We start from the raw sequence: 26241 nt of genomic DNA on the forward strand, positions 1-26241 counted from the left end.
GTCTGAACAGCAGTTCTCCCGTTCTCAGCTACGTGACCCTAGATGAATAACATAAATTCTAATTCTGTTTCATTACCTAAAAAAGAGAATGACAATGACCTACCTCATGTATAAGGGAATAAACACAATAAAGTATGTCAATGTGCTTTCTTAACTGAACAACTGCACAGAACAAATTACTTTTAAGTTATGAGTAGAAAAGTTAAGAATGTCACTTGAAAACTTTGCAACATGGATTTGGTCAAAAACAGAATATTTTGCTGGTTTACATTTAGGATCACTCTTCACCCCATCCCCATTTTCTCCCCCAGATTACCTTTTCTTTTTTTCATTGAGACTATTTTTTTTTAGGACAGATTTAGGTTCACTCCAATTATCAAAGCATCACCTTGTAAGCCTTAAAATAAGATTATGTTTTTTGTAAACAATCAAGTGTTTGGTCACTACCATAGCAACAGATGCTACAGACGGCTGGTCCAGGAAATGGGCTGGCCTGGGGTTGAAGGGAGTAAGTGTTCCTTCTTCATTCTTTAATCTTTGTAGTGCTATTATCTGATCTGCAGAGCCCATAGCTAAAAAGACCCGAAGACTCCCATTTTGGTGGCCTGAGAACACGTCAATCACAGGCATGTAGCTGTCGACAGCAACGACTGGATACCGAGCATCAAGCAGCAGGCGAGAAACCTTGGGATCTCTAAAGAGAGAGAAATTGTGCATCAGCAAACAACAATCATCAATCATGTCATAGAGTTGCTTCATTTCTTATTTGTTTTCTCAGTTTGTTAAAAATGGACCTACAACTAGAAAAGTAATGGTGGTTTGAAAAAATAGGATTCTACCCGTAATCCATCAAGTAAAAATGACAAGCAGGTAAGTTCCAAATGCAGCAGTTTGAGGGGGAAGGTATGTGTCTAACTTATCTCTGTATCATCATGGCCCCAAGGGTTGCTGAAAAGCATATTTTAGAGGTAGGCAGTGTGGTCAGCTAGAAAAAGTATATAAATTTTGGAGTCCAGCAGATAAGTTTTGAGTAATATTACAAATAATATCTGCTAATTACTGAGTACTTACTATGTCATAAGCACTTTAGTTTCTTTAATCCTTCTAACATGCCAAAGGTTGCTATTCTTCACTATTCACAGATGAGAAAAAAGTCTAAATGCTCTTCATTACCATGCTGAATCTTACATCTGCCTCTTACTTGCTGTATGACTAAGTAATCCGTATAACTTTTGAAAGTGTTTCCCCATCTGTAAACTGTAGGTAAGAAAACCTGCATCAAAGGGCTATTGTTAGGACTAAACTGAGACAACTGATATAAAATGCCAACATGATAAGTGCTTAGTAATTGATAGCTATTACTGTTCTACACACTCAGCAACGAAATGAAAGGGGTGTAAGGAAATGGAAAAGAAAGGGGAATATCAGACCAGTCTAATACCACAACAAAAAAGGGGAAAAAGCCAAACACCTACAGCTGACGACGACATCCATGATTCCAGCAGAACACCTTAGCCTGAGCAGGCTTCCCAATGTTACCATCATGTAAGTACTAAACTGTTCACTAGAGGCTTATTCCTTTATTTTCTCACTGGATCCTCACAATTGCTCCAAGAAGGAGGTAGGATATCTGTCATCACCCTCATTTTACGGATGATAAAAAGAAAGCCAGAGAGGCTGACATCTCCAAGTTAAATGATAAGCTTCCTCATTTGTAAAATGGGGATAATGATAATACTTCCTGGGGTTATAGAAAGGCTCATGTGAGACACTGCCCACAATAGTGCTCTTTGCAAAGTGTAAGGTGCAGCATTTAAAACACAGAACCATGAGAAGGTTGTTAGGAAAGAGGTCAGTTCTAGAATAATTAAAAATCAGTACCTTGAAACAAAAACTGAACAGTTTGTACTGAGGATGGAAATGATTTGCAGATAAATCAATATCCCATCTAAGTTTGAGTAGTGATAAATGAGGTACAGCAATCAAATCTGAAGGTCTAAAAGACAATGCTCAGTATAGAAATCTTGCAAATGGTTGATCCGAACAATACTAACTAAAGTTTGTGACAGAGATAAACCATCAGTTCTGTGAGGTGATAAACTTTGGCAGCTGAGCTTCTTCTTGGTGAGGGGAGTGGACTAGAGAGCCAGATTCTCTGGGTTCTAATGCTGGTTCCACTACTTTAATACATATTACAAATTAATATTTAACTTTCCTGTGCCTCTGTTACCTCATTTGTAAACAGGGGAAATAAAATTTACCTGCCTCAGAGGGTTGTTGTGAGGATTAAAGGACTTGATATATGTAAGGTTCTTAGCATAGGGCCTGAAACATGGAAAGCAGTATCTGTATGATTGCTATAACCTAAGAGAAAGAGCAGCAAATGTAGTGAAATTGAGAAAAGTCCTCCAAGGAATTATTGGGCTGGATATGTTTGCAAACTGCAAATACTCTTATTCAAGTTCATATAAAGTTAAAAATGTAAAAAAAGAGTACTTCAAAAGGTCCTATTTACTTGAATGACATGTAAAACTGATGGAGGGGGAGTTTCACCAGCCCGAGAAGCTTGTCCTGTCCTGGGCTCCGCACCTTGTTCCAAGTTTCAATTATCATCACATTGTTCTTAAGCCTTTCCAGACATTTGGAAGACAGAGAGACAGGAATCACCTGGGGAGAGGGACAACCAAAAAACAAAACCAAACCCCACATCTGAGACAAAGTATTAACTTATACTTTTATTTAACAAGCATTTACTAAAAGCCTATTTGCCATGCACAGTGCTAGGAGCTGAAGACATCAAAATAAAACCCACTCTGTATCCTCAGTCTAAAGCCATAGCCTTGTTTAGAGACAAACACATAAAGGCCAAATACAAAACAGCATGAATTCTCTGATGACAAAGCTCATCTAGATAGGGCTTCTGGGGCACAGGTGGGAAAAGAGGATATTTAGAAAACTGCAAGTAGTTGAGCACGGCTGGACTATCTAGTGTGTGGAGAAGAGGACACCGGAGAAGTACAGGCAGGGTCTTATAGTCCAAATTAGGATCTGAATTCTAGCCTGAAGGCTATGGGGAATCACTGAAATGTTTTAAGCAGGGGAGTAAAATATTCAGGTTAGTGTTTTAGAAAGATTATTACTGTTGGTCCACAGAAGAAGGAATGGACAGCGAGAGACAAACAGGTAGGACAGTCGGCGAGCTATCTGGAACAGGAACGAGGGCCTGAATGAAAGCAGTGGCAATGGAGCAGAGATAAGATAATTTATTCCAGAGATAATTAAGTTTGTAGCATCTACTGGATTTGGTAAGTCATTACGTAAAGAAAGACTCAAGGTCAACTTCTGGTTGGGTTTCTCAGTGAATTATAATATGAATTAGGGCAGATAGGAGGAAGAGGAACAGATTTGGAAGGAATAATAAATTCAGATTTGAATACCTCTGAATTACTTTTCCATTTACACAACTTTATTGAATACCTGCAATTTGCCAGGGGATGTGTTAGGTGCCAAGAGGAAAGAGCTCTTGAGAGATCTAGGTGGTGACGACCGGAAGGCAGTTAGACACAGAGAACTGGAACCAGAGGGAAATGCCTGGCCTACAAAGAAGTGTGGATTTGGAAGTCACCTTCACACAAATGAAGCTATGGGAGTAGATGAGGTGACCACGGGGAAAAGAGGGTTGGTCTGGAGAATGCTAAGCATAAACTAATGAACAGGGATACTAATAATTAGAAGTAGGAGAGACGGCGAAGTGCTGGGGTCACAGTCCTTTTCCTAGGTTTCCTACTAACTCAACGACTGGAGAAGAACAGCTGTTGAGTCAGAAGGAAAATGAGAGGAGAGAACCACAAAAATCAAGAAAGGAAACAATTTAAGCAATAGCATCAAATTCTATTGAGAAATCAAGTAAGATGAGTATTTAAATCAGTGGAGGAATAAATGAGTCTAAGGAAAAATAAAGAATGAGAGACTAGAAACAGAAAAGAAAAAAGTTTAACTGATCAAAGTCCTAGAGGAAACAGAAGGAAATAGAACTCAGAATTCAGGCAAAAGAAACAGCAGGAAACCATATAAACAGACAGAACAGAAAGAAAGACACAAAATGTTTCAAAATGTTGGCAATGCCTTTTCTTCCTCCCATCCAATAGTGGGATTGGATCTGCACACCAGATAATGATAAAAGTCCCCCTGCCCCAGTCTGAACATTCTCTATTTCCTTTACAATGTAATTGTGATCTGGGAAACATACTTCTCTTCCCTCCCCAACTCCCATCTTCATCCTTTATGCATATGGAACATTGAGACAAAGTTACCTGAGAAAAGTTAAAGACTGGTTTTGTTGTGCCCCATGCAATGACAGATCTGGTGACTTCTTCTGTGCTGAAGAGTTTGCAATTTAAATAAATATTGCTTGATGGTTGTTTCTCAGATTCTCCAGTAACGAAATCTTTTCCATCTGGCACCATCAACAGCACATGCAATAGCAAAGCACTCTCTTCTGTTGACCCATTCATCTCATTTTCCAAATCATGAGAGGCTGGCGCTGCCATGAAGGTTGAAGAATTTGGTATAAAAGGGCTAGGTGACTTTGGGATGGGGAGCATCAAATTCTGCATTTTCTTTACAGTTTCTTCATGAATTTGATTTAGGGTCTGTGGATTTCTGGTACAAGTAACATCTTGAACAGTTTCTGGCAGTGTCTTATCTGGATTTGTAAGAGCACTAAGTGGGGTGTGTTGGGTGTTGCTACTCAACTCTGTATTGACACCAGTGAAATCCTTGTTATCTAAAACAAGCTCCACAGTTACCTAGAAAACATAAAAGGAAGAAAGTTAATAGGGATATCTTCTAGAATCGGAATCAGAATTTTGGAGCTAGAAGCAGCATCAGATTGTTAGGATATAGATTAATTCATACTCAAATATCACAATAGTAGGTACACTAATAGACTGCCTTACCTCACCAGGATTAAGAAAAGCAGATAATTCATCAGTAACACAAGATGAGCCTACAACATCATCTTGTGCCAGAAAATACGGGAAGTGCTCAGAAAAGAATGGAGACATACTATAAGGACAGAATTCAGTTGAAGGGGCTCCCATTGGACAAATATAGGACAATCTGAGTTTCAAAATGAATAATAATAGTAGTGGGTTATAAGCTTTTGAATAATGTCAGAATCCATGAGTCCATAGGACTATCAACAAATAAGGGAGAAGGGACAACTCTTCTGTATAGAATGCCAATTAATAAATGCATGGGGCGGGGGTGGAGTTAATGGGGAAGTTAGAATCATATCCTTTCAATTATCATAGTAATAAGTCATTCAGATAAACCCCAAATGGAGGACACTGTACAAAGTAACTGGCTTTACTTTTTTTTTAAACATAATTAAGATTTATACAATTCTCACACAATAGTAGGATACAAATTCTATTCATGTTCCCATAGACTATAAATTAGGAGACACTGGAACATATCCAGGGACATAAAACAAGGTGCAACAATTTCATGGTCTAAAGTTTTGAAATCAAACAGAGTCTGTTCTCTTATCACTGTGGAATTATATTAGAAATCAATATTAAAAGATATCTGAAAATAATCCACATATTTTCAAGTGTAATGTGACATTTACCAAGAGAGATCTTTGACTTAGGCATCAAAAATCTCATCAAAGGTAATAAAGTATCTTTATTACTGGAAAAAAAAAACCCAAAAACTTTTCAGAGAGTGATTGCAGAGAAGAAAGCATTTAGATGAGAAATTAATAATAAAATGAGATATTATTATTAACAATACTTTAAACAAAAGCCCATGTATTTGGAAATGAAATGTCCACTTTTAAATGCTGGGTGTATCTAACAAGCCATAACAAGGAAAATGAGATGGCCTTACTTTCAAAAACATTAAAGTACTAAAAGACAAAGAAGGGCAGCACAACTGTTCCAGGCAAAAGGAGATTAGAGAGATACAACATTTAAATGCAACAGATGTTTGGTTCTTGAGTCTGAAATACAAACCCAAGTAGTATTTCTAACACAATTTCACTTATTAATGACTGTTAATGGCGATTGGAGAAGGCAATGGCACCCCACTTCAGTACTCCTGCCTGGAGAATCCCATGGATGGAGGAGCCTGGAAGGCTGAAGTCCATGGGGTCACTGAGGGTTGGACATGACTGAGCAACTTCACTTTCACTTTTCACTTTAATGCATTGGAGAAGGAAATGGCAACCCACTTCAGTGTTCTTGCCTGGAGAATCCCAGGGACAGGGGAGCCTGGTGGGCTGCCGTCTATGGGGTCACACAGAGTCGGACATGACTGAAGTGACTTAGCAAAAAATGGCCTAGCCTACCTATTCACTATGCAAATAAGACCATTATGTAAATTGAGGTTAATTAATTGTTTAAAGGTTCTTCCCTTCTTCGGAATCAGCTACCCTATTATCTTACATATCATGTAAGACATGCAAGCTCCCTTACATATCATATGAATAAAGGTAATAAGCAAAATTTTATTCATTAAAAATAAATAAATGTAACAGATGATCCTGGACTGGAAAAAAATGCTACAAAGGGAAGTATTGGTACAGTTGGTGAAATCTGAGTATGACCTATAGATAGAATATAGTACTGCTGTTAAACTGATCTTTATTACTGTACAGTATTATGTATGATGCTGCCTTTGTTATTATGAAGCGAAGTGAAGGTCGCTCAGTTGTGTCCAACTCCTTGCAACCCCATGGACTATATATACAGTCCATGGAATTCTCTAGGCCAGAATACCGGAGTGGGTGGCCATTCCCTTCTCCAGGGGATCTTCCCAACCCAGGGATCGAACCCAGGTCCCCCGCACTGCGGGAGGATTCTTTACCAGCTGAGCCACCAGGGAAGCCCAAGAATAATAATTATCCCAATTGTTATTAGGAAAAACAACACAGAATTCAAGGAGAAAGGTTTGATGTTTGTAACATAGTCTCAAATAGTTCAGAAAGAAATTGTGTATGTGTACAGAGACAGAGTGGGGAAGGAGACAAAAAGAGAGAGAGAAGAGGTGGATAATTATAAAGCAAACATGAAGAATAATTGCTGAGTTCAGGTAATAAGAGTATATGAGTTCCCTGTACTGTTTTTTGCAATTTTTCTCTAAGTTTGAAGTTATTTGTCAAAGTTTAAAAATGTTAAAAAGTAAAAAAGGATGTGGGATAAATGATGAATGAAAATGGTCACTATTTTGAGACTGAATTACTAGAGATAATGGGGACTTGTTGTACCTTTTATTTGAAATCCACAGCAAAATTCTTTTGCTCTATTGAATATAGACTGCAATCTATCTAGAACAGTACTTCTCTCAACAAAGCCAGGATAGAAACACTTTCTAGTCCATCAATTCTATTTATTATTCCTTTCTGATTACAAACCTTAGAGTCTAGAATGGACTAGGAAAGCAAAAAAAATAAGACTTTGGTAGGGGAAGAATAATGTGATATTCATTTTTTTCAATGATAAGTGAAACAAGTCTTTAAATGGTATTTATTACTAAGAAGGCCAGAAAGAGGGCAGAGAGGGCTTCCAAGGAGAAGAAGCTCAAAAACCAAGAACAAAAGCATAAATGCATAAACCAGCATGAACACCTTGGCAATTTTTTACATAGTTTCACATGGTTATTGGTAGGAAGCTGCAAGAGAGATAGCTGCAGTGGTCTGGGGTCATACGATGGGCCCTTTTATCCTTTGGGTGATAAGGAGTCATGGAAATGTTTTAAGCATGGCTGTGATGATTTCAAAAGCCCACCAGGACAACAGGACAAAGCTATATTGAAGCCACACGTTCAAATTCCTCCACCTAATGGGAATGTAAATTGGTGTAGCCACTGTGGAAAACTGTATGAAGGTGTCTCAAAAAACTAAAAATAGAACTATCATATGATCCAGCAATTTCACTCCTGGATACACAGATGAAAGAAACAAAAACACTAATTTGAAAAAATACACCCACCCCAATGATACAAGCATTATTTACAATTACCAAGATATGGATGAAACCTAAGTATCCAACACAGATGAATGAATAATGAAGATGTTGTATATACAATGGAATACTCCTGCTAAGTCGCTTCAGTCGTGTTCAACTCGTGCGACCCCATAGACGGCAGCCCACTAGGCTCCCCCGTCCCTGGGATTCTCCAAGCAAGAACACTGGAGTGGGTTGCCATTTCCTTCTCCAATGCATGAAAGTGAAAAGTGAAAGTGAAGTCACTCAGTCGTGCCCGACTCTTGGCGACAATGGAATACTACTCAATCATAAAAAAGAACAAAAATCTTGCCATTTGCAAAAACATGGGTGGTCTTGGAGGGTACTATGCTATGGCAAATAAGTCAGACAGAGAAAGACAAATACTGTATAACTTATATGTGGACTCTAAAAATGCAACAAACTTGTGAATATAACAACAACAACAACAAAAAACAACAAACCCACAGATGCAGAGAACAAATTAGTGGTGGGGAAAGAGATGGGGCAAGAACAAAACAGAGGCAGCAGATTAAGAGGCACAAACTATTATGTACAATGTAAAATAAGCAACAAGGACATATTGTGCAGTTCAGGGAATATAGTCAATATTTTATAGTAACTATAAATGGAATATAACTTTTAAAAAGCATGAATCACTATACTGTACACCCATAACTTATATTGCACATCAACTATACTTCAATTAAAGAAATGATTAGGGTAAGCTCTAAAAAAAAAAATTTCTTCCACCTAAGAAACTGATGCTTCTGAATAAAAGAACTCTCGCTCTGATGAATTACATTCAGCATCCAGGCACAAACTCAGTCACTTCTCTCCTTGTTCACTGCCACTTCTCTAATCCTAACCATCAATCATTTCTTCTCTGGATGCAATCGAGTCACTATTTTCCCTCCTGTACCCTACAATATTCTCCATAGGGCCATCTTTTAAAATGTAAATCAGGTATTACTTTCATGGTTGTTTCAATGTTCTTCTTGGCTCTTAGGATAAAATTAAGACCTTTACTCTTACTACAAAGCTCTGAACAATAAGACTCCTGCCTGTCTAGCCAATCTCCCATTTGGATCACTGTCCTGTGGCAACATTCTGTCCCCTGATGAAGTCAAGCCCATTCTCACTTTAGGGTCTTCGCATGTTCCATTCTTTTCTCTGGAATGATCTTCCTCGTGCTTTTAACTTGGTGGTCTCGTCCTCTCATTCTTCAATTATCACCTAAATGTCACCTCCTTGGAGATATCTTTCCATCTCCAATTTCCTCCCAGGTACTTACAATCATATGTGTGTGCATGCTAAGTTGCTTTAGTTGTATTCTACTCTTTGCAACCCCATGGATTGTGGCCCCCCAGGCTCCTCTGTCCATGAGATTCTCCAGGCAAGAATACTGGAGTGGGTTGCCATGCTCTTCTCCAGGGTATCACATAGCACACCCTTTAGCTCCTTCACAGAACTTGTGTTATCCTATTTTAACATAAGCTGCAAAAGTTAAGATGCTGATCTTCTCGTTCACTGCTACATTCTCAGGCCAGGCCAGTAACACATGCTCCATAAATGCTTGACTACCTGAATGTGTATCTACCTACCTTGATGGGGCCAAGAGGAGTCTGACCATTCTCCTGTTGTACTGGAAGCTGGTCACTGAAAGAAAGCAGCTCAGACTGAATGACAGTTCGTAAAGGAAGCGATGCAGAACCAATGACTTCTGGCTGAGAAAAGAGGGAAAGAAAAAGTTTAGGTTAAATTAAAGAGGAGCCACAGGGACTAAAAATGACAACATATGATGACTTATAAAGGAATCCATGCTTTATGAAGTCAATCAGTTCAGTTCAGTCACTCAGTCATGTCCAACTCTTTGCGACCCCATGAACCGCAGCACGCCAGGCCTCCCTGTCCAACACCAACTCCCAGAGTCCACCCAAACCCACGTCCATTGAGTCGGTGATGCCATCCAACCATCTCATCCTCTGTCGTCCCCTTCTCCTCCTGCCCTCAATCTTTCCAGGCATCAGGGTCTTTTCAAATGAGTCAGCTCTTCGCATCAGGTGGCCAAAGTATTGGAGTTTCAGCTTCAACATCAGTCCTTCCAATGAACACCCAGGACTGATCTCCTTTAGGATGGACTGGTTGGATCTCCTTGCAGTCTAAGGGACTCTCAAGAGTCGTCTCCAACACCACAGTTCAAAAGCATCAATTCTTCGGTGCTCAGCTTTCTTTATAGTCCAACTCTCACATCCATACATGACCACTGGAAAAACCACAGCCTTGACTAGATGGACCTTTATTGGCAAAGTAATGTCTCTGCTTTTTAATATGCTGTCTAGGTTGGTCATAACTTTCCTTCCAAGGAGTAAGCGTCTTTTAATTTCATGGCTGCAATCACCATCTGCAGTGATTTTGGAGGCCAGAAAAATAAAATAAGCCACTGTTTCCATTGTTTCCCCACCTATTTGCCAGGAAGTGATGGGACTGGATGCCATGATCCTAGTTTTCTGAATGTTGAGCTTTAAGTCAACTTTTTCACTCTCCTCTTTCACTTTCATCAAGAGGCTCTTTAGTTCCTCTTTACTTTCTGCCATAAGGGTGGTGTCATCTGCACATCTGAGGTTATTGGTATTTCTCCTGGCAATCTTAATTCCAGCTTGTGCTTCTTCCAGCCCAGCGTTTCTCAGGATGTACTCTGCATAGAAGTTAAATAAGCAGGGTGACAATATACAGCCTTGATGTACTCCTTTTCCTACTTGGAACCAGTCTGTTGTTCCATGTCCAGTTCTAACTGTTGCTTCCTGACCTGCATACAGGTTTCTCAAGAGGCAGGTCAGGTGGCCTGGTATTCCCATCGCTTTCAGAATTTTCCATAGTTCATTGTGGTCCACACAGTCAAAGGCTTTGGCATAGTCAATAAAGCAGAAATAGATGTTTTTCTGGAACTCTCTTGCTTTGTCGATGATCCAGCAGATGTTGGCAATTTGATCTCTGGTTCCTCTGCCTTTTCTAAAACCAGCTTGAACATCTGGAAGTTCATGGTGCACATATTGCTGAAGCCTGGCTTGGAGAATTTTAAGCATTACTAGCGTGTGAAATGAGTGCAATTGTGCGGTAGTTTGAGCATTCCTTGGCATTGCCTTTCTTTGGGATTGGAATGAAAACTGACCTTTTCCAGTCCTGTGGCCACTGCTGAGTTTTCCAAATTTGCTGGCATAGTGAGTGCAGCACTTTCACAGAGTCATCTTTCAGGATTTGAAATAGCTCAACTGGAATTCCATCACCTCCACTAGCTTTGTTTGTAGTGATGCTTCCTAAGGCCCACTTGACTTCACATTCCAGGATGTCTGGCTCTAGGTGAGTGATCACACCATCGTGATTATCTGGGTCGTGAAGATCTTTTTTGTATAGTTCTTCTGTGTATTCCTGCCACCTCTTCTTAATATCTTCTGCTTCTGTTAGGTCCCTACTATTTCTGTCCTTTATTAAGCCCATCTTTGCATGAAATATTCCCTTGGTATCTCTAATTTTCTTGAAGAGATCTCTAGTCTTTCCCATTCTATCGTTTTCCTCTATTTCTTTGCACTGAATGCTGAGGAAGGCTTTCTTATCTCTCCTTGCTATGCTTTGGAATTCTACATTCAAATGGGTATATCTTTCCTTTTCTCCTTTGCTTTTCACTTCCCTTCTCTTCACAGCTATTTGTAAGGCCTCTCCAGACAGCCATTTTGCTTTTTTGTATTTCTTTTTCTTGAGAATGGTCTTGATCCCTGTCTCCTGTAGAATGTCATGAACCTCCGTCCATAGTTCATCAGGCACTCTATCTATCAGATCTAGTCCCTTAAATCTATTTCTCACTTCCACTGCAGAGTCACAAGGGATTTGATTTAGGTCATACCTGAATGGTCTAGTGGTTTTCCCTACTTTCTTCAATTTAAGTCTGAATTTGGCAATAAGGAGTTCATGGTCTGAGTCACAGTCAGCTCCTGGTCTTGTTTTTGCTGACTGTATAGAGCTTCTCCATCTTTGGCTGCAAAGAATATAATCAATCTGATTTCGGTGTTGACCATCTGGTGATATCCATGTGTAGTCTTCTCTTGTGTTGTTGGAAGAGGGTGTTTGTTATGAACAGGGCGTTCTCTTGGCAGAACTCTATTAGCCTTTGCCCTGCTTCATTCTGTACTCCAAGGCCATATTTGCCTGTTACTCCAGGTGTTTCCTGACTTTCTACTTTTGCATTCCAGTCCCCAATAGCTTATTTGACTGAAGCAGCTCTTAAGTGAGAGTCCATACTCTGCCATTGTGGTCTCCCTTTTGGGTTTCACCACTTCTCCGTGAAAGATTAGCATTTCAGGAGTCAGAACGAAGTTAGGAGATTTTTTTTTTTTCTCTTTTTAAAAGAGTTAGTTCTTACAAAAAAATGTTTAACTTCAGTCTTAAAACTAAAAAGTGCAATTAAGATGATACAAATGTTTGCCATTTAAACTAGGAAAACTCTAAAATATACACAGTACTGTCAAGGTTATGGAGAAAGAGGCTGTCATGTGTCTGAAGTTGGGAATATAAACTGGCAGCATTACTTCTGAAAGCAAATTTAGCAAAAAATATAAAAAGCTTTTAATATTCATATTCTTTGGCCCAGTTATTTCACTTCTGGAAATTTATACTGAAGAAATATCAATACTTGGTAATTTTATATGCAATCTATATTTTAAAAGTTACAATGAGAAATGATTAAATGTTCAATAATCTGGAATTATTTTTATACCACATTCCTAGAATGGAATACATAGCTGTTAAATGATTTTTACTAAAATTTGAAATAATATGAACAATTTTTGTTATGTTTATGAGAAATAGGGTATTAAGTTATATACATATAGTAAAACCTTCAAATATTTATAAAATTATGTGGAAGAGTAAATATGTATTTTTGAAAAAAATGAATAAAAATCCTTAAGACAATGTTAAATTAAAAAAAGGATAAAAGTTGCATATAAAATTATCCTAATACTGTCAAAGATTTATACATATACTGTATTCATTTGAAAAGATAAAAATGACATACATAAATATTAACAACAGCTATTTCTTGGTGATGAAATTATAGGTGATTTTTGTGTTTTAAAAATATTTTTGTATTAAAAACATAATTCTTTTATAATTAGAAAAAGCCATTAACTACTGTTTCAATGCAAATATACTGAAATGCCTATAGAGGCTGTCTTGAGGTTGTTAAATTATGTTTTTCCTTCTCCTCCTATTTTGCTGTATTTTCCAAAATGAACCTGTATTATTTAAATCCCCTGAAAATACAAACAAAAAGAAAATAAGACGCATTCCTCATGCTATCCATATCAAAGAGGTTAAATATTATAAAAACTACTCTTTTAATTGAAGGAAGTAAAAACTGCTCATAATTATTGATATTTGTTGTACCAATTGCAAGTGGATTTTATAAAGCTGGAATTAGCTGATAAAACTGCTACCCACAATATATTATTTTGGATATGGGTTGGATACCTTATATATTCTGTCTGAAAAAAGAAAGTAGAGCCTCAAATTAAGGCTGCTATTCTATATCAATCCAAATAGTCAACTCTTCATAGCAGGGAGCACGGCAAAGAGCTTAAGAACTTAGGATCTATAAAGACTTGGGATAGAGTCCTGCCTTTGTCTTTTATTAGCTTTATTATTAGGGCGATCTTAGACCTAAGTTATTTCACTAAAGATGATGATGAAAGTTGCTCAGTCGTGTCCGACTCTTTGCGACCCCATGGACTATATACATATATATATGTATATGGAATTCTCCAGGCCAGAATGGAATTCTCCAGGAATTCTCCATGGAATTCTCCAGGCCAGAATACTGGAGTGGGTAGCCTTTCCCTTCTCCAGGGGATCTTCCCAACCCAGGGATAGAACCCAGGTCTCCCACACTGTAGGCGGATTCTTTAGCAGCTGAGACCCACAAGGGAAGCCCAAATTGAAGAAAACAGGTACCTAATTCACAGACTTGTTTTAATGATTAAATTTGACAGTATCCATGCCGAGTCTTCAGCATAATATCTAGCTTATGATAAATACTAAACAGAAACTTAAAATTATAACAGGCAATAATTCATAAGTATTACTATTGTTTGAGCCTGGAAAAATTTCTAGTTTAAGATACAAACATAATTTTAAGTATGCTCCAAATCCCTGGTGTGACTAAATGGTAAGGCAAAAGTCATAATCACGTGAAGTACCTTTTTCTGTGGGGTTTTCTTTGTGTAAATTTGGAAAGTAAGATTGGAATTCCACCAGTGTTTGATCATTGGGCCACCAAACTGTACTGGAAACACAGATCTCTGCTGGAATTTCACCACTGTAAGGAGAATCAGACACACAAGCACATGTCATACCATCCAACTAGAGCCATTTCACCAATTCATGCCTTGATACCACCCACCTCTTTTTCAAATCTAACTAAAATCTCTTTTAGGAATCCAGTCAGTGTAATTTCACAGAAGTGTTAGGGTTATAGGACTTTGACTCTGTTCCTCCTGCCGTGATTAGTCACTTCAAGCAGTCAGCCGAGAAGCTGAGGAGAAGGGAGCCATGGAAGCCCTGGCAGCAGTCTTGGCCCACATTTCGGTGTTCTATCAGTAGACCAGTGCTCCTTAACTGAGATGCGGGCTTTGTGACCATGATCTTGTGGTGCTCAATGGAAATGCCAAACATTAGTTATGCTTGGAAAGCACTTAAAGAGCAACTGGGTGAGGATATTGATTCCAAAGTGAAGGGAATGGTCTTTCTCAAAGGAAAGCAGGGTGTTTGCTTTGATATCCCTACTGCATCAGTAACAGAAGTACAGGAAAAATGGCATGATTCACGGTGCTGGCAGCCTTCTGTGGCCATGGAGCAACCAGAGCTGGAAGGACTATGGGAAGGATATTACAACTTCTGAGGACAGAGGGAAGGCAATTGAGGTGTCAAGGGACAGCGTGAGGGCAACCAAGGTGTCAGGGAACAGCGGAAAGAAGTAGAAGCTTCAGAGGACAGCGAGCAGGAGGTGGCTACACAAGTAACAGATTCCAAACCAAAAGCCGGAAGCACAGTTTTAATAAAGCATTCAGACAGTACTTTGGAGTAGCGGATTTATTTGGCAAAAACAGAATAATGTTCAGCAACATGGAACTGAACATTATTTTTCATACCAAGTTAAAAGCACATTGTATTTCCTTCCTGACCACTTTCCCAGTCCCCACCTCTTCAAGAGAGATAAGCTTCATCTAAATTATTTCATATGATTGATGATAGCAATTTATAACTTTATTGCTATTTCTATCTTGGGTATTACTTTGGAAAAGGTGTACAGATTCATTATATATTCAAATGTATTGTCTACAGATTATAAAGTAAAGACAAGGATATATCAGAGAAGGAAATGGCAACCCACTCCAGTACTCTTGCCTGGAATATCCCATGGATGGAGGAGCCTGGTAGGCTATATCCATGGGGTCGCTAAGAGTCGGACACGACTGAGCAGCTTCACTTTCACTTTTCACTTTCATGCATTGGAGAAGGAAATGGCAACCCACTCCAGTGTTCTTGCCTGGAGAATCCCAGGGACAGAAAAGCCTGGTGGGCTGCTGTGTATGGGGTTGCACAGAGTCGGACATGACTGACGTGACTTAGCAGCATCAGCAAAGATATATCTGCTGATACTTAAACAAAAATTTTTTTATTGAAGGCAATTGTTTTACAGAATTTTGTTGTTTTCTATCAAATCTCAATGTGAATCAGCCATTTTTAAGTTGACCTGTCTTTATATTTAGAAATGTCTCTTAATAGTAAACTTCCCTGGTGGCTCAGATGGTAAAGAAATCTGCCTGCAATGCAGTAGATTCATGTTCGATCCCTGTATTGGGAATATTCCCTGGAGAAGGAAATGGAAACCCACTCCAGTATTCTTGCCTGGAGAATTCCATGGATAGAGAAGCCTGGAAGGCTAAGTCCATGGAGTCACAAAAACTTGGACACAACTAAGCGACTATCCCTCTAAGACTGAAATAACAAAGACAAAGAGAAAACCCTGGGTACAGTACAGAGAAGATAAGGAGGGCTATGTTGCTCTGCTTTGCTATGAGAAATCATCAGTGTCAAGCATATGAGCACTGGATATGTAAAGAGACATACCATACACTTCACTGGGTGTAAGGTATGGCTTAGTGTTTTAAAAGACAAGTTGATAGGTAGGATAATGAAAGAAGAGAGATGGCTGGACAGTGAGGGATAAATGAAGAGAAGAACTGAATCAAAAGCTATAATAATGAAAATGAGTTTATTTTCTGACTGAAGACGAGGGGACTCCTCTTGTCACATTTGGACAAGTGTGATGTTCGTTTGCAGTGTTGGGCAGAATGGAGTCTGTTTTTTATACAGAAAGGAAAAGGTTTCTGCTGTAATAGCAAGTGTGAACGGGATAAAATGATGGTAGTATCTGAGTCTGTGCTCCCTGCTATGGGGCTTTAATAGGTTTTAAAAACAGGAAATGTGGAGTAGAATCATTTGATATATGAGTAAGTTCTATTATTTACTAATGAACCACTTCAGCCACAATTTATCACCTGTAAAATGATCTTCCAGTTCATTCACTTCTAGACCCTTAAAATGGATCTGAAGAACCCACACAAAAATGCCCAGATATAGGGAATCCACTATCTCTAATATTCATTCAAACAGCCCACTTGATCTACTGATCTCTATCCTTGCCATCTTAATTCTTGACTCTATTTATTTCTCTTGGTACTCATGGACAGAATCTGGGCCTTGTTATTTGGATCCATCCACAGGAACTGTTAACCAGCAAGCCTACACTCACTGGAGCAGTTTCCCTGCTTCTCCCACTAAGGAAAGAGAAGTTAAGACAACACCTACACCTCATTGATGTGCTGAGAGGATCAACTGAGGTAACAGATAAAAGAGCACTTTAAAACTTTAAAACACTATAAAATCTCTTTTACAAAAAGAACTCTATATCAACCTGGTGCTACTTGGATTTCTCCCTACTAGTTAAGTATGTCTTGGCACTGTTATTTTATTTCTTATATAATTCTGTTTCTTAAGCTCATTATTATTTTAAACTAAAAGTGAGTTAAGGCAATAATGGAAGAAGAAATTCATGTAAACAAATTGCTAGCAATATCCCTAAAAGACTTTTTTTTTTTTTAAAGAGCTGAAGGAGATACTGAAAATATCTTGTCCACTGCATGTCATTATTGAGAGGGGCCCACAGATGGAAAAGCCATTGTATTCAGGGTCACAGAATTAAGTGTCTGGTATAACCAGAGCTAGAACTCTTCCAATTCTTGACTTGATGCTTATTCCATATGTCCCATATTATCCTTCTCAGAATGACAAAAGGAAAATTCAGTCTCTGTGGCCAACAATAATAATGCATGAGAAGCAATACAGATTAAGTGCACACAATTTGGAATCAAAAAAGTTCTAGGTGCAAATTCTAGTTCAACCATAAATCAGTTATATTCTCTTAGCCAAGTTATTTAATTGATTTATGTCTTAGCTTTCTTTTTCCTCATCTATGTTTATGTGTTTTAAAGGATCACATGATTAATGTATGTAAAACACTGATACTATAGTGCCCCCCAAATGTGAACTACTATTCAGTTCAAATCAGTCACTCAGTCATGTCCGACTCTTTGCGACCCCATGAATCACAGCATGCCAGGCCTCCCTGTCCATCACCAACTCCCAGAGTTCACTCAAACTCATGTCCATTGAGTCAGTGATGTCACCCAGCCATATCATCCTCGGTCATCCCCTTCTCCTCCTGCCCCCAACCCCTCCCAGCATCAGGGTCTTTTCCAATGAGTCAACTCTTCGCATGAGGTGGCCAAAGTATTGGAGTTTCAGCTTCAGCATCAATCCTTCCAATGAACATCCAGGACATAGGATGGACTGGTTGGATCTCCTTGCAGTCCAAGGGACTCTCAAGAGTCTTCTCCAACACCACAGTTCAAAAGCATCAATTCTTCAGTGCTCAGCTTTCTTCACAGTCCAACTCTCACATCCATACATGACCACTGGAAACACCATAGCCTTGACTAGATGGACCTTTGTTGGTGAAGTAATATCTCTGCTTTTCAATATGCTATCTAGGTTGGTCATAACTTTCTTTCCAAGGAGTAAGCGTCTTTTAATTTCATGGCTGCAGTCACCATCTGCAGTGATTTTGGAGCCCAGAAAAATAAAGTCTGACACTGTTTCCACTATTTCCCCATCTATTTCCCATGAAGTGATGGGACCAGATGCCATGATCTTCGTTTTCTGAATGTTGAGCTTTAAGCCAACTTTTTCCCTCTCCTCTTTCACTTTCATCAAGAGGCTTTTGAGTTCCTCTTCACTTTGTGCCATAAGGGTAGTGTCATCTGCATATTTGAGGTTATTGATATTTCTCCCAGCAATCTTGATTCCAGCTTTTGCTTCTTCCAGCCCAGCGTTTCTCATGATGTACTCTGCATAGAAGTTAAATAAGCAGGGTGACAATATACAGCCTTGATGTACTCCTTTTCCTATCTGGAAAAGTTGTTGTTTCATGTCCAGTTCTAACTGTTGCTTCCTGACCTGCATATAGATTTCTCAGAAGGCAGGTCAGGTGGCCTGGTATTCCCATTTCTTTCAGAATTTTCCACAGTTTATTGTGGTCCACACAGTCAAAGGCTTTGGCATAGTCAGTAAAGCAGAAATAGATGTTTTTCTGGAACTCTCTTGCTTTTTCCATGATCCAGCGGATGTTGGCAATTTGATCTCTGGTTCCTCTGCCTTTTCTAAAACCAGCTTGAACATCAGGAAGTTCACGGTTCACGTATTGCTGCGGCCTGGCTTGGAGAATTTTGAGCATTACTTTACTAGCGTGTGAGATGAGTGCAGTTGTGTGGTAGATTGAGCATTCTTTGGCATTGCCTTTCTTAGGGACTGGAATGAAAACTGACCTTTTCCAGTCCTGTGGCCACTGCTGAGTTTTCCAAATTTGCTGGCATAGTGAGTGCAGCACTTTCACAGCATTATCTTTAAGGATTTGAAATAGCTCAACTGAAATTCCATCACCTCCACTAGCTTTGTGCGTAGTGATGCTTTCTAAGGCCCACTTGACTTTGCATTCCAGGATATCTGGCTCTAGGTGAGTGATCACACCATTGTGATTATCTGGGTCGTAAAGCTCATTTTTGTACAGTTCTTCTGTGTATTCTTGCCACCTCTTCTTGATATCTTCTGCTTCTGTTAGGTCCATACTATTTCTGTCCTTTATTGAGCCCATCTTTGCATGAAATGTTCCCTTGGTATCTCTAATTTTCTTGAAGAGATCTCTAGTCTTTCCCATTCTGTTGTTTTCCTCTATTTCTTTGCACTGATTGCTGAGGAAGGCTTTCTTATGTCTCCTTGCTATTCTTTGGAACTCTGTATTTAGATGTTTATATCTTTCCTTTTCTCCTTTGCTTTTCACTCCTCTTCTTTTCACAGCTCATTTTTAAGGCCTTCTCAGACAGCCATTTTGGTTTTTTTCATTTCTTTTCCATGGGGATGGTCTTGATCCCTGCCTCCTGTACAATGTCACGAACCTCCATCCATAGTTCATCAGGCACTCTATCAGATCCAGTCCCTTAAATCTATTTCTCACTTCCACTGTATAATCATAAGGGATTTGCTTTAGGTCATACCTGAATGGTCTAGTGGGAAAACTACCTTTAGTTATATGCTATTTTAGAGTTTAATGCTTTTACATTCATTATCCTGTCTGACTGTACATTAAGCCCTTGTGTAGTACAGGCAGTCCTTGCTTTGGAGATACTATGTTAACTGAAACTCGTGCATATCAGAACCATGTCCTTCCTGTATCTCAAGTTTATAGATGGGGAACGTGAGGCTCAGAGAAGTTTTAAGGAGCCCATCAAATGTCATATGGATAGGAGGTAGAAGAGGGACGACCTGAGAAAAGAATCCAACATTTTTCTTTGCATTGGGATTTGATAAAAACAGATTAATTGCGTTAAAGCTTCTCAAACATACTTCAGCCAGCAGAATCACTCTCGAATGCTTTGAACAAACCTATACAGTACCTTTTGTTGCTATCAGTAACTTAAGTATACAGAAAACATATGAAGAATGTGAATGCCTTAATTCTTCCTTAAGGTGATGGAGAAAGCGAAAAAAATGATGCTAGTAAAAGAGTATTTTAAATTACTTTAGGTGCTGTTTTTAAGGGCAAATAAGGATTTATTTTAAGGGTATTTATTTTTAATGTTTGGGCTGGAAATATATCAAATAAGAAATGATGTATGTGCAATACTATTCAATGAAGCACTGTTTTTAATAGCAACGTATAGAAAGCAACTTAAATATTGTTAAGTTGAAGTATTATTGCAAGTCAAAAAAACCAGTCAGTAAAATCACATATTGTATGATTCCACTTAAATCAAATGTCCAGGATGGGAAAACTGAGACAAAGTAGGTTAGGAGTTGCTTAGTGAAAGGGGGCTAAGAGGGAACTGAAGAATGAATGCTAATAAGTATGGGATTTCTTTTAGGTGAAATAAAAATGCTCTAAAATTAAGATTGTGGTGATGGTTATACAACTTGTGAATATATTAAAAATCACTGTGTTGTATACTTCAAACAGGTGAATGACATGGTATGTGAATTGTATCGTGATAAAGATATTTTAAAAAGGGAAGAAAAGGAAAACAATAATAGCTGCAAGAACGTGATTTCAGAGTCAAGTTCTGAGTTACAGTTTCAGCTATGTCACTGCCCTGCATGAGGACAGCCAGAGGACAGGATAAACCTCTGGGCCAGTTTCCTCACTTGAAAGGAGTAAGATAAAGTCACCTCAAAATTCTTTCTACCTCTAAGATTCTATGATAATATAGGAATATATGAGTAATTACAGATTCACAAATCCTTACAACACCAAAATGTCTAAGGAGCAGAAATCAAATTCTCTCTTACCTCCATCTATAATTTTACTGGATGCAAGTCGAACCACCTCAGTGATCAAAGTGGTCTTTGTCAATCCATTTTTGGAAAAGCCCACAGGAAAGTGATATTCCACAAAGAAGGTGCTAAAAAAATCAAAATAATTAAAAAACAAACCAAATAACAAACTTATTTTCTGATAAATCCTACATATCTTTCAGAGCCTTGTTTTAGAACCCCAGGTCCTCAGAGGACTTCCTCTTTTCAAAGCCTTCACCAATCTTGTGTTCGTACAGCACTTTTCATATAAAACATCGCTTTTGGCCCCTAAAGTCCTATTATAGCAGCCATTCAAATGTTTCTCTCTCCTGCTGACTATAAGGCATGGAAGAACAAAGCCTGGCTCTTAAGTTTCTTTATTCTCAAGATTTTTAGTGCTTGGGACCTAGTGGGAGATTTAGTACATTTTATTGATTGATGATGCATATGAAAACACTAAGTACAATATAATTTCTTCTTCTCATCACGAATACTTTCCAGAAATGTCACATTTAGTTTTCCCATGTGAGAGACATACCGCTTTTTTGATGTCAGCTTAGGTGGTCTCCCAGGAAAAGTTTTTTTGCCAGAGGTATCCTGAGGACTATCTGGAGGAACTCCCATTGTTTCGATGATGATTCTGACTGAATGTGTTCTACCCAGAAGGGCCAGTTTATCCACACTTAGTGTCATCACTTGGGCATCTTCTGGAGTTTCTGATAGCATCTGCTGTTCAACAAGATTTCTGAAAGGAGTTCATACAGGTAGTGAGGCAGACTGTCAGAAGCCAAATATGAAATGATCTAGTTTGTACAGGCAACAGGAGGAAAGAAAAAGGGCAGCAGGCTTCTTAATGCACAAGTTATCAAGGACTGAGAAACGGCCTTACTCCTAATTTACAGTGAAAAAAATCTCAAAAACTATAAAAACATTCTTGTAATCCAAAGGCTTATCTCCACACAAGTATAGAAACTGATATTATAGAATCAGGTCTTCAGCAAGACTTTACTTCAGTTACTACTTTAATATAAACTACTATCATCATTTTGTATATTCCTTTTCATTTGCTTTCTTTATGTATACTTTCTACATTAAGTGTAACAGAGTACAAATACAACCCAGAATTCTGCTTTCTCTCTTAATCATTTTAGTATATCCATCTTTTCATGTTATTACATGTTTAAGGATTGCAATACTTACTGCATTACTGTAATTCACTTAACCAGTCTGACAGTGTTGGCAAACACAGGTCATTTCACATGAGGAGATCTTGTAAAAATAATCTCTTTGTTTTTGCCTCTAAACAAGCATTCATAAAGAGGCTCACCTATTTTTCTTACCCATCTCCTTCTTCGACTTATGATCATTTGACTTTAGAACCTTAGGAGATCTGGCAAGAGCTTTTGACTGGCTCATTGTTTTAGAAGGGACATCATCATCTTCACTGAAGATATCACTGACGCTGATATCAGATTTCTATTGAGGGAGAGAAAAGAGAAGAGGGGCACTAAAAGATAACTGCTTTGGGAATAGAGGTAATGAAACCATTTCTCTGAAAGTAGTAATCAAGAAAGAACTGATATTAGGGAGACAATCCTATGTTTCTCTTGGCTACACAAAAATAACCCGAAGTTCATAAAAATAACCTACAAGTTCAGTTCAAAGAAAATAAACAAAATTAGATTCTTCTTTCAAATTCTCAATAATAATAATAACAATGACTATTTACTGATTGCCTACTATGTATCTGGTACTATGTTAAATGCTGCACGTGTATTTTTAGTACTTATTACATTCCTATAAGGCATCCTCATCTCAATTTTTACAAATGAGAAAATGAATGCTGAGAGAAGTTAGGCGCCGTTAAGACTCACTGTTGCTGCTGCTGCTGCTAAGTCATGTCAGTCGGGTCCAACTCTGTGCGACCCCATAGACGGCAGCCCACCAGGCTCCTCTGTCCCTGGGATTCTCCAGGCAAGAATACTGGAGTTGGTTGCCATTTCCTTCTTCAATGCATGCATGCATGCTAAGTCACTTCAGTCATGCCCGACTCTGTGCTACCCCATAGATGGCAGCCCACCAGGCTCTGCTGTCCACAGGATTCTCTAGGCAAGAATACTGGACTGGGTAGCAATTTCTTTCTCCAAGATTTACAGCTGTAAGTAGTAAAGGCAGATCTTGCTCTCCGTGGGTTCCAAAGCCTCTATTTTTACCACAGTTTGGGGCAAAATGATTGTACAGTATCACCTAACTACATGGGTGCAAAGACTAATTTTTTTTACCACTCTAATGCAGTGCTCAAGGCTTAGGAGGTAATATGTTCCAGGGGAAAAACATGGGCTTTTTGCCAGACTACGGTAAGAATTCTAGTTCTGCCACCTATTAATAATTACTAGCAATTAACGTCTCTTAAGTCTTTATTTCATGATATGTAAAAGAGATGACACTATCTCATGGGGCTAGCAAAAGAATTAAGTGAAATAATCAATTTAAAACATTTTGGACAATTCTTAATAATAGGTAACATAAATTCTCTGACACAGAAAATGTGTAATCAATATAAGTTCCCATAGCTAGTATGAAGCTGCTGTAAAACACAGGAAGCTCCGTCTGGTGCCCTGTGACAATCTAGAGGGGAGGGATGGGGTGGGCTGGAGGAAGGCTCAAGAGAGAGGAGATGTATTTATATTTATGGCTGATTCATGTTGTTGTACAACAGAAACCAACACAACGTTATAAAGCAATTATCCTCCAATTAAAGAACAAAGTAAGCTCCCTTTCTCTTCTCCTATGGGTAACAGTATCAGTGATGACTTTTATTGTAGAAAGTCATGAAATCCTAACAATTCACAATGTCTTTTAAATCCATCTCCTCTTTTCCAACCCCACTGCTAGCTACCACTCTAATTCTGGCTCTTTCTGTCTCTGTCTTTCTTTCTGTCTCATGGTTCCAACACCAAAAGTGGCTTCCTATCTGCTCCTGTTATTCTCCTCTCAGCCGGCCTCCTATATAATTGCTAGGTTAACATTGTTAGAACACTATTTAGGTCATGTCATTTCCTCCTCACTTAATATTCAAATACTTTCCCAGACTGGTTGCAGTGTGTGAGCTCACGTTGTTAATATACCCTCCACATGAATTCTTACCCAATCAAACTAGATGCCTGGTAGTACACAAACTGCTTCTCTAAACAGGTCATTCTTTCTATTCCTATTTCATATCCTTTATCGCTCTGAAACTATTTTTCAAGTCTCAGTTAAAATCCCTTATCCCTCATGACGCTCCTTCCTGACAATCTCATGTAAAAGTTCTCCCTGCTCCTTCTGTACCCTGGTAGCTCTCAGTCTTTCCACTGAGCTGATATAAACTACATTGTATTTCAGGTATCTGTGCTAACCTGGAGAAACAGAAAATGGGGAGTACGATAGTAATCTTCACAAATATAAAGTATTATTTGTGGAACAGTAAATGAGCTTATTTTGTATATACTCTGTGTGGGCTCAGTCGTGTCCGAATCTGTGACTCCATGGACGGCAGCCCACCAGGCTCCTCTGTCCATGGAATTTTCCAGGCAAGAATACTGGAATAGGTGGCCATTTCCTAGTTCAAGGGATCCTCCCAATCCAGGGATCAAACCCTAGTCTCTTGCATCTCTTGTACTGGCAGGCAGATTCTTTACCACTGTGCCACCTGGGAAGCCCCATATACTCTGCTGCTGCTGCTGCTAAGTCGCTTCAGTCGTGCCCGACTCTGTGCGACCCCATAGACGGCAGACCACCAGGCTCCCCCGTCCCTGGGATTCTCCAGGCAAGAATACTGGAGTGGGTTGCCATTTCCTTCTCCAATGCATGAAAGTGAAAAGTCAAAGTGAAGTCGCTCAGTCATGTCTAACTCTTAGTGACCTCAGGGACTGCAGCCCATCAGGCTCCTCTGTCCATGGGATTTTCCAGGCAAGAGTACTGGAGTGGGGTGTCATTGCCTTCTACAAGATGCTAAACCAACAAATGGAACATATAGCTTGATATAAGAAATAACTTTGAAAATGCTAAAACTGCCTGAAAAGAGAATGTTCTTGGGTCAGTAGGGATATTTGTTCCCCATGAGTAGAGGTACTTCTGGAACATCTCTATCTGAAGATACACCAGTCAAGGGTGGTTCTGAGAGTATACCTAAATTAGCTCTTCCTTCAAAGAGCTCTAAGGAAGCCATACAATATATTAAGACTATAGGCTTTGGACTCAGGCAAACCTGAATTTGAATCTTAGTTCCAACACTTACTTGTATTTGTACTTGGACAAAATAATTAATCTTACTAGTCTTATCTCCTCATCTGTAGAATGAAGGTAACACCCTCCTCTTCAGACTGTTGTTATAATTATGTAAAAGGAATAGCTTTCTGTCTGGCAAGTAGTAATGTGCCTACACCCACTAATATTATTAATAACTCTATGATTAACACAAGAGAAGTAATTATTTAATTAATTTCTCCAATTCCTAAGCTTTCAGATTCAGTAACTTACAGGTGCTGTATAAAATAAGTTCTCCAGGAGACTCTGGTCATATTGAGGGTCATTGGGCTCACTGCTGCAATACACATCACTCCCAGGAGATGGGGAATCTGGAGGAGAGCCTAGGCCATCCCAATAGCGACCTTGGGACAATTCAGCACTGCAGAAATAAGAAAAATAAAATAGAACTTTAAAAGACGTTTCATCTTATTCTTTTTATTTTGGGGTAAACATTCTAAAGTTCTAAATGTGGAAGAAAATACATAAAACAGAAGACTTACATTATATAGAAGACCATCTAACACTTACTTTTATATCATAGTCCTCCTCTTCTGGGATGTAAACAACTAGCACTCAAAAAATACATTTCAGACACTGATTGTGAGCTCATTCATTTATTGAACAAACATTTTACTGGGTACCTATTATGTGCCAGGCATGCTGTTAGGTCCTGAATGGTACAGGGATAGCTAAGCTAACTTGTTCTACTCTTGTGCTGCTCATGGTCTAGTAGGGAGGGAAAAAAAGTAAAGAACTGACTATAATTCAATGGAGTTAAATGTTATATACTGTTTTTGTGAAGAATGACTAATTCATAAACATGCCTTCTTCTATTAAGCAAAAATATATGTATTTATTTATGGAAAGATCAGCTCTATGAGGAGTAGAGAAATAAGTAGTAAAATAGTAAAATAAGTAA

The 26241-nt window shown here is 38.7% G+C and overlaps 1 protein-coding gene across 1 annotated transcript in view; it reads right to left on the reverse strand.

Moving 5' to 3' along the window:
- The window catches only part of C2CD3 (C2 domain containing 3 centriole elongation regulator), a 127116-nt gene that overhangs the window by 65595 nt on the left and 35280 nt on the right, over window positions 1–26241 (reverse strand). The window contains exons 8-16 of the mRNA XM_055549070.1: window positions 25554–25701; window positions 22360–22508; window positions 21571–21777; window positions 21027–21139; window positions 14264–14382; window positions 9617–9739; window positions 4314–4808; window positions 2516–2667; window positions 448–694 (exon numbers count right to left, since the gene is read on the reverse strand). Coding sequence (XP_055405045.1) covers window positions 448–694; window positions 2516–2667; window positions 4314–4808; window positions 9617–9739; window positions 14264–14382; window positions 21027–21139; window positions 21571–21777; window positions 22360–22508; window positions 25554–25701 — 1753 coding nt within the window. The remainder of the gene's footprint in view (window positions 1–447; window positions 695–2515; window positions 2668–4313; window positions 4809–9616; window positions 9740–14263; window positions 14383–21026; window positions 21140–21570; window positions 21778–22359; window positions 22509–25553; window positions 25702–26241) is intronic.

This window comes from Bubalus kerabau, chromosome 15, assembly GCF_029407905.1.
Source record: "Bubalus kerabau isolate K-KA32 ecotype Philippines breed swamp buffalo chromosome 15, PCC_UOA_SB_1v2, whole genome shotgun sequence".
In the NCBI taxonomy this organism is placed as follows: domain Eukaryota; kingdom Metazoa; phylum Chordata; class Mammalia; order Artiodactyla; family Bovidae; genus Bubalus; species Bubalus kerabau.